Raw genomic sequence first — 11,366 nt, 5'->3', positions numbered from 1 at the left:
ACTGTGTAAACCACTGCAAAACAAGCCAGGGGCCAGTTACATACATTTAGTTTAAGACTAGTCTAAGCCTTAGTCTGTCTTAAATTGTTAAGTTAGACTAGTCTAACTAAGCCTGTCTGTTGCATAAATAGTAAGACTCACTTAATTTGGGGTAAAAAAAAATTGCCATCTCTCCCCCTGGCTAAACCTTGCAGTGAGGGCTGAGTTGCTATGCCAATGATCTGTTAGTAGGCTACGTCATTATTTTAGCATAATTTATTACGAAGTTTGTTCATTGTAACTGCAGAAAACATTGACTGGGTTCTGCTTTTCTGCTAAATATCATTTTATTAAACGAGTGACTAGATGACAACATAACTCACTTTATTGACGCTAGCGCCAGCCATCTGCGTTGGAGTTGTTGATACAGTAAATGGAAGTAGCGTTGGGGATAAATTAAGAAGCTTAAAAACGCATACACTACTTATTTATCAGACAACTTTTTCAATATTATATTACTCCAACAGATTTAGGTTTTCATCAGGTTTAAATGTCTTAATCTTTCGGCATAGAGTGTCGCTGTTTTGTCTGCCATGTTTCCTTTTTTCGGGTAGTGTCTTATTTGATCCATAATGCAAAGCGCAGCAGGCTATAAGTCAGTCTTACGTTAATCACTAATAGTAAAGCTTTATACAACAGGTAAAATTAAGTGTCTATGGTAAGTCAGACTTAAAGTTACAGTTAAGTCTAAGAATAGATCTATTTTTATGCAACTGGCCCCAGGTTTACCACAGCAGCTAGCTACTGGAGGTCATATGGCTGAGCCGTTAGGGAGTCGGGCTATTAATCAAAGGTTGTTGGTTCGATTCCCGCCCGTGTCAAATTACGTTGTGTCCTTGGGCAAGGCACTTCATCCTACTTGCCTCGGGGAGAATATCCCTGTACTTACTGTAAGTCGCTCTGAATAAGAGTGTCTGCTAAAATGACTAAATGTAAATGTACTTGTAGTCTACGCATGGTAAAGATAATGCTATTGGTTATCTCTAATGAAGTAAATTGATTGTTCAGGTGGATCCCTTGTCTGTTGCACAAATTCATTTCAGTAACCTAAGCCAGGACACATCCCCACTGATGCTAGGCATGATTTGAAATTCCCTTCCATGACAAGTTATGGCACTACAAACAACCTTTTAAAAAAACTATAAGTAAGTTATTCTTTACAGCAGCAACCCAGTCATCCCGTTGTCCCATTTTTATAGGAAATGTACAAACAGTTTCAACTTTGGCTGAAGCTAACAACGCTTACCACAGGAGAAACAGCTTACTTTATAATACAGTAATTGAACATGAAAATATTCAACACTGAGAATAGCTCAATGGGCTGGGATGGTGACCTGTAAAGAATAAGGTCGTAGGTTGGAATCCAGCCATAATCTTTTGCCCTTTCATAATTTTGATTATCTGTTTAGTTCAATAGGATGACATCATTCTGAAGTACCACAAACAATTTCACCTTGGTATCTCAAAACTTAATTGAATTAGAGCAGTTTCAACGTTGGCTGAATCTAACAACACTTACCACAGGAGAAACAGCTTACTTTTTAATACAGTTACTGAACATGACACTATTCAACACTAAGAATAGCTCAATGGGCTGGGATGGTGACCTGTAAAGTATAAAGTATTAGGTTGGGATCCAGCCATTATATTTTGGCCTTTAATAATTTTTATTATCTGTTTAGTTAAACAGGATTACATCATTCTGAAATACCCTGCACAAATTCATGCAATTTCACCTTGAAATTCCTAATATTCTAATCATCTAGCATTTCCACCCCATTGCTCCAATTCTTCTGAAACCTGGTGTGCGTGCCTCATTTTTCATGAGGAACAAAAAACCCTCAAGGATCCATAAGGTCCGCCATGATGGATTTTCCTATACAGTGATGCTTTGGGAAAACCTTCAAAATTCCTCTTCTCTTGACCCAAAGGTCCAATTGACTTGAAATGTTGTACAAATATGTATCATTGGTGTATTTAAAAACATTACTTAAGACAGTTGAATCAAATACAAAATGGCTTAAAGGGGTGTATTTGTGTAAATGTCCACATTGCCCCAATATGTTTGTGTCACTAAATCAGACAGCAGCACCATCTCGATTCACAGATATTTTCGGTATATTAACACATAATGTCAATTGGTTACTGGTGTGTTGTATCATGTTTGTCTGATACTTTATTAACGTGTATGTATTACATGAACTTACAATACATTACGTAATATTGTGAAGCAGAGCTGGCAAATGGCTATGCTAGCTACCATACTGTACCATACTGTACATATAAACAGTAGGCAAATGAGGACTATATTTTTCCACTTAACGTTTAACCTTCAACTGTTGTAGTAAATGGGACTTGTTAAAATATTTTGTATTCATCAGGCCACTTACAATTTACCACATTAACAACACTTAGAATTTGTAGAACTTGATGCAAGTTGAATCTAACCATTATCACCAGCAACTGCTCAATTTAAGACAAGAAAGGAGTTTGGTAAATAGAACAGAATAAACAAGGCAACCAACTGCATTCAATAAAACATTTTATTTTACAATATGTTCATTGTTCTTCCACTCCTTTTGTTTGTAGTGATCCGGTGATCTTCTGGCTATGATACACAGACTCTCTAGCTACTGTAACTAGAGGAAAAGTGTTGCCTACGTTAGATACTAGACCTACAGTTTTTAGAATCTGACAAGCTATGATAAATGTAATCTAAAGCTGGCTATATGAAATACTACTAATAACAATTGATATGTGGTGGTAGAAATATGAACTAATGCAGGATTTTCATCAATTTACCAGCTAACTTGCTTCGGAGACACTGAAATGGGGTTCAACAGTGGAAAATCCAATGTTTAGAACTATAGGTCGAGTCTATGGAAGTGTCGCAACTCTCTTTTTCTATGGTTCTGGTACGTATGGCACTGACGCATCAATGCTTATACGCAGTTTTGAAAAAGTGTTTGGGAGCTTGTATCAAATTAGGATAACCACGTGATTGATGACGTTCAATGCTTCAAGCGTCACAAACTGGTTCGAAGTTTTGCCGCTCTTCTGAACAAGATTCATAGAAGGAGCGAAGACACCGTTTCTTGTAATAGACAAATCACACATTGCCAGAGAAGCAGCACCTCAAACCAACATGACTCCGCTTGAGTTTCTTCCATCGGTCATTATTATTTAACCTAATCCGAATTGTAATAATTACAAATCCATTCACTTATGAAAATGACGTCATCATATTTAGAATGTTGTGTTATTTTATTGAAATGAAACGTAACATGATAGGACTAGGTACTCTATACAGTGCCCGGAAAACAAATGTTGATGATTCGTCAACATTGTCAACAGTAATAATCATTTGTAATAATAAAGTCTCCCCAGTTCACAATAGGCCTACATATCACAAATGTTAAGAATAACAACAAATCTGTGTAATCTAGTTAAATTGATATAAAGACCGTATCGTATAAAGACCGTCCCTCCGCATCAACAAGTAACAACTTTTGGTGGTGTAGCTGGTTAAAGCGGTGTTCGACAACGTATTGTCAACGAGAGTCTGGATACCCGAGTTTACGCCCCAGTGCAGGGCCCCTCAGACGATATTCTTTAACTTTCACTGTGAGAAAATACACAATTCTAACCGCCTACAGATGTATCACAACATTATAATGTGTGAGCACTATATCAGATCAAAATGAACACATGTAGCCTCAATTAAAATATTAAATAGCATTGGGTAGGCTACCGTCGGACACAATCAGTACGCCTCATTCAGCCAGTTTAAATGCGCCGATAGTTCGGCTCTTTGGGCCGGCACAATCCAGAAGAAACCACCAAAGCTTCACAAGGCATCGTTCGCCCATCCCTAGTAACAAGTGACAATGATGTCATGATTTCAATGATTTCATATTCCAAAATAAACTAGAGGGGGTACAATTTCTGGGGAAATTGTAGGGTGTGCTTGCTTACTTGTAGGGGTCCGTATTTAAATTACATTTTACAACTGATATTTCTGTATATTTTATATAAAAATGCATAGCCTTCTTATTATTTATTAAAATTACATAGATTTAAAAGCATATTTTTTTCTGCTCATTTACAACTCAAAATACTAACAGTGAAGAGTAGAATGAAAGTGTTGTCATTTCCCCTGCAAGAGGGAATGGTGATCAGCAACCTCATAGTTGAATCAAAACGAGTATATTTGGCAGACCGGTGTAAAAATTGACCTAATCTCTATGATTTAAACGTCATTGTAAGTTTTTCCCTTTGTCATGATATTTTCAGGCATTTAGCCTACTCATATTGCATTCATTCATTAATAAAGAACTCCCTTTGAAATTTATTTTAACAACGACGTTACCAGCAGTAGCTATCTCAGATGGAATCGCGATTCAAATAGCATCATCTGCTAACTGAAAATATGCCCCAAAAAATTAAATAAGCTTGACATTTACTTAGGGGAAAATCACTAATTCATAAAAATGTCAGTGGTAGCGATCATTGTCAGTAACAAGGCAAAATGCGATATAGCCCTGCTGTGTGGAGAAGCTCCCCCGGTAAATTGTTGGCTACAACTACTACTAGACTGTCTTGGTAGCGATTGCGTTGGTTGAATTCGATTTAACATTACTTCCGTTGTACGGTCTAGGCTGAAATGAATTATTTTCATGAACAGATTGAAGTTAAGGCTGTGGCAATGGAGTTCAGGTTAGTAGTCGCTAGTCAGATAGTTTCACCTATTGAAAGACTTTTGATTTGAGTAAGGGTAGCGCCGAACATCATTGACTTCCTACGTACTGTAGGCTACTGTAAACAGCTGTGGAGATTTTTTTATAGCTACTAACAGTACAGCGTTGCAGTGAGCTACACTGGTTTGAAACCACAGGTAATGATAATTTCACCAACAAATCGTTTACTTGTAATATAATGTCATAATAAATCCTACAACGAAAATGTAATTGTGAGGAATGTTTATTTTAACGATTGAAAACAGATGCATCATAGACCGCTGTAGTATGTGTTGCCCGGACAACAGAGGCTGATGTCATAATGCTAATGCTTCAGTGAAATAGTAGACTAATGTTTTCGAAAGTAGATGTAACTACTTCCTTATATCAGCTTATATTGTTTTTCATATCACAAAGTAAAATGAGTAAATAGTTATCACCCTGGCCTATTTGCTTGTGGCGTTTCTGCAGCTCCCTTGCAGTAAAGCAGTTAACCTAGCTATCTCCCAGAAGTTAACAAGCTGCTAAACTAATGTTCTGCTAGAGGTAGTCACGCGATATTTCGTGACGATAGTGACGTCAGTAGCTTCAGTGACTGTGGCTAGCAAGTTAGCCACCGTTAGCTTCACTTTTGGATAAAACTTAATTAAACCTAAACCGTGCAACGCAACATAAATCCCAATAGAACCAACGCAATCGCGACCAAAACGAACCTTTTGACATCGACGTTGTCTATGTAGTCCAAATACTGACTGAGCCTTAGGGGCGCGAAAATAAACAATAATAATAAATATATATGTCAGATAACAACGGTTTGTGCTCCCCGAAAGGCAAGCTCACCCCAATAAAAAACAAACAACAAAGTATTCTACATTGTAATTGAAAGTTGAGTAGCATCATTATAATGACTTAAAAACGAATATGGAGTACATTTGTTTAAGATGTCAAATTGTGAATTAACCTCTACGCACCATTTAAGTAATTAAATCTTCTTTTTTTATTTCAGAATTTGAACTGACAAGATGTCACACATCACTAAAATCAATACTGCCTACTGTATATGCTGCAGCTGAAACACATGACATTTGCAGAATATTTTAAGATTTCAAGTGTTTGGTCTCGAATGTATCTTGTCAATCACTTCTTTCAATACTGATGATTCACGCCTTCCAAAAATGTGGGTTATGGGCCATGCGTCTTTGAAAGTTCTCATACCTGGGGATGGAAGGCAAAAGAGACAATATAGAAAAAGGGAAATATCAAAAGAAACCATTAAGATTCTCCAAACTAGGTTTTCTGGTATCATATATGCATAGTAACTATTTAACACTCATTGCTTGTGCTCCACTCTATGCCACCAAGACCCTGATCCAACCACCAGCTGCAGTACACACAAGTCTTACATTCAAAAGGATAGCTTATGGCTGATCCTATCCCCTTTGTGGATTTCAAGTACATTATATCAACTTGTCAGGGTAAAATGTCTGGGGAAATTGTAAGTGTGCTTGCAGCTGCTGCAGCAATTCTTAAACTACCACCTCCAAACTTACTGTTTAAATTAATATTAAAAGTTAGGAGAAAGACAAAATATTAAATTGGGTGTACTTACATTTTCAAGTTACTAAAGGACAAACATAATTACTGATGAAGATTGCACAGATTAAAAAGTACATACTAGTGGTGGGCCTTTATCGGCGTTAACGTGCTGCGTTAACGTGAGACTCTTATCGGGCGATAAAAAAATATTACCGTTAATCCATTCTTAAAGTTGGGTTGGGAGTTGGGTCTATACTACACAAGCTATGATGACTTTCACCTTGATATTTTAGCGCGGATGTATACCTAGCCAAATTGCACTTAGGGGGTGAGAATGAGTCTTTGAACCTGTGTGTATGCCTTGTGTATGAAATTATCACATCAAACGTGACGTGCTAACATGGATGCAGCTATGAAGCCTGGTTTGCTTCAGGGAAAATGTATTTTTAAGAAGCTTCCCAATGGAAACCTCGCCAAGACTAAGGTTGTTTGCACGTTGTGCTATGTGGAATTAGTTTACTGTAGGAGTTCTTCCAGTTTCAAATAACACCTCAACGCAAAGCATCCCTTAGCTAATGCTGAAGATGCCGGGCCAAGCACTGACGTAGCGCAGGGGAAGAGTCGTCGTCAAACGACAAAATGTTTGAGTGCAACCAAATCAGCCAAGCTAACTAATCTGATAAACAGTTAATAAAAAAGTACATCTTACTGAACATCATTTATTTTCATCACCAATTATCATAGTAGAACAGCTTTCTCAAGCAGTTTGTGATGCATTTTGGAAACAGGAGATGAGCCCCTGGTCTAATGCGCCACCTGGCTTGAGAAACCCGTTCTCAAATACTTACTTTTAGTCATTATTTGGGTAGCACACATATTCTGAAAGCCTTCGGCGGAATTGAAATGAGCCATTTTAATTTAGATTAATCTAGATGAACACCAAGATTACAGAGAGATCAATCTAGATTTAAAGGGGCGATTGATTGCAAAACCAATTTGACCTTGTCATAGTTGAATAACGACAGTTCGTGGGTAAAATGAACATACAGTGATTATCAAAGTCCATTGACACTTCTTTCCTATGCAAATCTCAAAATGAAAAAATTTGGCTGTAAAACGCTGGCTTTTCAACAAAGCCACCGGAGTGACGTAGGACCGCCCTTTTTGGCTCTGGTCTGTATCTTTGTCACGCCCCAAAATTGACATCCAGACCAGCCCACTCACGGGTGTTCCTACCCAGTCCGAGGTAGCGTAGATCTCCGATGCTAGTTTAGCTGCGCGCTGCTCTGTAGGCTACTTCTAAGCAATTACAAGGATATTGAAAATGGACCATGGTCGTAAATGCTGTGTTCCAGGCTGTACAGGGAAGGCTAACACTTATAGTCTTCCCAAGGACCCAAACATTCGACAGGCATGGCTGCTGTTTGTCTATGAAAAGATCCCGGCGAAGTTCGACACGCAATTATACATTTTCTCTGAACATTTCACCCAAGACAATTTTGTCAACCTTGGACAATTTCAAGCAGGATTTGCTAAGAAGCTGAACCTGAAAAGATATGCTGTTCCGACCGTACGCTCATCGCAACTGCAAGCTGTAAGTCGGCTACAGTATGATTTTGTCGCCAACGGTTATTAGCAATGCTAACGTCTCCTGTATCTAGTATACAGTAGGTACTACGCTAAACACATCAACATACTTTACTTAGCATTACTCTAGGTAGACTAGCTGTAGTCGGCATTAGAAGGGAAGCTTCCAAAAAACTAGTCAGAAAACTAACGCCTGTCTAGATGATCTATTTGAAAGAACTGGAGAAAGGCAGGTGCTAGATACAGGATACGTTAGCATTGCTAATAACTGTTACCGACAAAACATACTACAGCTTGCGGTTGTAATGAACGTAAGGTTGGAATGCACCTCTTTTCAGCAACAACTTCATAGCAAATCCTGCTTTACATTGTCCCAGGTTTTTAAAACTGTCCTTGGTGAAATGGTTCACGCAAACTTGTCAAGGGTCGAACTGCACAGGGATCTTCTATGCTCCGGCATTGACAAACATCAGCCATGCCCGTCTAGTCAATGTTAGATTGACTCTAGCTCATCTGATTATTATTAACGCTGATTTGCAAGGAATGCAAGAACAGCTAGATGGGGGGGGGGGGGGCATTTAGTCCAGTGCTTCTATGGCTTTCAGTGGTTGTTTATTGTCTTTAATGTGTCTTATCCATATATTAAAGCAATAATGATAACAAATACAACACTCTAAATAATACATTGTTTATGGTCACATATTAACACAAGAAAATTAAGACACTTTTCAGTCCTCCTCATATATTCAACAAAAGCGGCAAGGTGCTCACATTGTTGCCATATTGGAAATTTTATCATACCAAAGGCTCAAAATCATCGTATTTGAAGGATAATTATCGTGCATCTGGCAACACTGAAAAGGCGGTTGACCAATGACAGTTCTCTCTACGGTCAGAGCTCGCGCAAGAAGGTGGAAACGTGTAGGGCCGGGCGTAATAATTAGTTTGTGAAAAACCCAGAGAAACACAAATATCCAACGAGGCAAAATCCCGGACGATTTTGGAATCACTGCCGGATGCATTTTTTAGGTCTCAAAAAGAGGACATGTCCGGGTAAAAGAGGAAGACTGGTCACCCTAAGTCTGGTCTATTGCTAACGCCTGTCTAGATGATCTATTTGAAAGATCTGGAGAAAGGCAGGTGCTAGATACGTTAGCATTGCTAATAACTGTTACCGACAAAATCATACTACAGCTTGCGGTTGTGATGAACGTAAGGTCGGAACGCACCTCTTTTCAGCAACAGCTTCATAGCAAATCCTGCTTTACATTGTCCCAGGTTTACAAAACCGTCCTTGGTACAATGGTTTGCGCAAATGTGTCGAGGGTCGAACTGCACAGGGACCTTCTATGCTTCGGTATAGACAAACATCAGCCATGCTCGTCTAGTCAATGTTAGCTAGACTCTAGCTCATCTGCTTTTTATTAACGCTGATTTGAAAGGAATGCAAGAACAGTTAGGTAGCGAAAACACCTAGACTGTAGGCGTGTAAACTAGTTTAGCTTGATAACGCAAGAGCATCGGTAGAATGTGTGATGATTTAGCCTAGTTTATTGGCAATGGGGCGAACGTTGTTTCATGTTCCTGACTGTGTTTCATTCAAATAAATAACCCGTGTTGTTATGTAAATCTACTAATTCACAATGCATGTTTGTCCAGATCGTTGTCAGGTTATTTGTCAGCAAGATATGTAGAGCTAGCTAACTGAAGCTGAGTTGAATCACAATATAGTTTGGTTGCTAAGCTGTAACGTTCTACCCACCTAAGTCCATCCAGTTTGCTTCGACAACAGAAGTGGAAACAATTAACGTTATCATTTCAAATGATATGAAGTCAATTTGTTGAAAACAGTGTTGTGTAGACACAATAGATTTATTTGCGCGTTTTTATTTGAAGTCTCCACCTTCAGTGTTTCAGTGAGTGCTGTTGGCCGTGTTGCCTTTTTGCTCCCCAGCTTCACTTGTTGAAAACCAACCAATCAGCGCGCAGCTCATCTAAATGTTAATGAGCATACCATAAAAGGAGAAAAGCTAGTGTTTTTCCCCGGGAACATTTCAGAGGATCTATCAGGGGGCATAGAACAGCAACCGGGCCATTTTCAACCCAACCAATGTTACATACCGTATTTGGAGACCTTAAGGAACAGTGTGAAATACCCCAAAAACCCAGTCAATCACCCCTTTAATGACGGGCTACTGGACTGTCCTACTGGCATCAGTCAGGCAGCGCAGTCCTGTTTTTTGGGGGAGTGGCTTTGAAGGGAGGGGATTCTTTCAAACTCAAAACAAAATTGCTATGTTCTCAAAACCTACCAATCCCGCGGCTACCTTTCACTAAATGGTCACTGCATACACGATGAACTCGGATGCAACAGGAGAAGTTCCCAGAAAATATAGAACAGCATGTGCTGCCATTTAGTTTGCTTAGGGCAGGGTTAAAGCAAAAAAAAAAATCCTGCACCTGAACTTTTTTTTGTGGGGGTGAGTCATCCTGTGGGGTGGACACATTCGCAGGGTAAAAATTTAATAAAACATTTAGAAATGAATGATTGCAGATTATGGTGGGACTTTTAAAACTGCATAACCAAGAAAGGTCAGCAATAGTATTCCACCTCACTACAATATGGTACTAACACATGTAGCATTTATGATATGGGTTAATATCAAGTTTTACTGCTAAGCTTTGTCCTTCAAAGGTTACAAGATGACCTACAATCACATGGTGACATGTTATAAGGGTATATGAAATTCCGTCAGTGGAAGAAGATTTGATTTGCAAGCATTTAATCAGGGTATATGAAAAAGGAATTGTTAAAGTGCAACAGTGAACTGTAGATAATAGTTTACTTTAGTATATTGCAACATTTCCATAACTACTTTGTTCAAAAGAAAATCGTAAATTGAATACTAGGAAATTAATTGAAAATATATCAATAAAATAAACAACAAACAAAACATTCAAATGTAACTGGTAACTTAACTGTTGGGAAATAAATACAAAACAGAAAAAAGACAAACAGTGATCAATTTCTTTCTCTTTTTAGTGGGTTTTGAGTCATCAGAACTCTTCCTTTTTGCAGGCAGTTGAGGCTGGTGCAGAGGAGGTAGGTGGGGGGGTTTGGCTGGGCCACAAAAGAGAAGATATAACCTGGCTTGTCCAGAAGAGGAGGTGGCCGATCCAGAGATGGAAGTTGGTGGCCTAGAGGAGGAGCTGGCTGGCCCAGAGGAGGAGGAGGTTGTATAGCTGGTCCTGAGGAGGTGGTGTTTGGTGGAGTGGGGGGATGTCTGGTTCGTCCAGATGAGGTAGATGGTCCAGTGTATGATGTCTAGCTGTTCCAGTGGAGGTGGTGTTTGGTGGAGGTTGTCTGGTTGGTATAGATAAGGTAAATGGTCCAGTGGACGGATGTCGCCTGGCTGGCCCAGAGGAGGCAGAGGATGGTCCAGCAGAGCAGGCTTTAGCTGGCCTTTT

At 39.1% G+C, this 11,366-nt stretch overlaps 1 protein-coding gene across 2 annotated transcripts in view; it reads right to left on the bottom strand.

Moving 5' to 3' along the window:
• Positions 1-5,509: 5,509 nt before the first annotated feature.
• The window catches only part of hikeshi (heat shock protein nuclear import factor hikeshi), an 86,048-nt gene continuing 80,191 nt past the window's right edge, over positions 5,510-11,366 (bottom strand). The window contains exon 5 of one of the 2 annotated variants that reach the window (XM_047051054.1): positions 5,510-5,990. In XM_047051054.1, the coding sequence (XP_046907010.1) occupies positions 5,936-5,990 (55 nt within the window). In that variant the 3' untranslated portion in view covers positions 5,510-5,935. The remainder of the gene's footprint in view (positions 5,991-11,366) is intronic. The other variant, XM_047051053.1, reaches the window with a different exon arrangement.

The sequence above is a fragment of the Hypomesus transpacificus genome, unplaced genomic scaffold, assembly GCF_021917145.1.
Source record: "Hypomesus transpacificus isolate Combined female unplaced genomic scaffold, fHypTra1 scaffold_134, whole genome shotgun sequence".
NCBI lineage: Eukaryota > Metazoa > Chordata > Actinopteri > Osmeriformes > Osmeridae > Hypomesus > Hypomesus transpacificus.
Note: the sequence above shows the minus strand (reverse complement) of the source record. Positions and strands in the feature narration are given on the sequence as shown.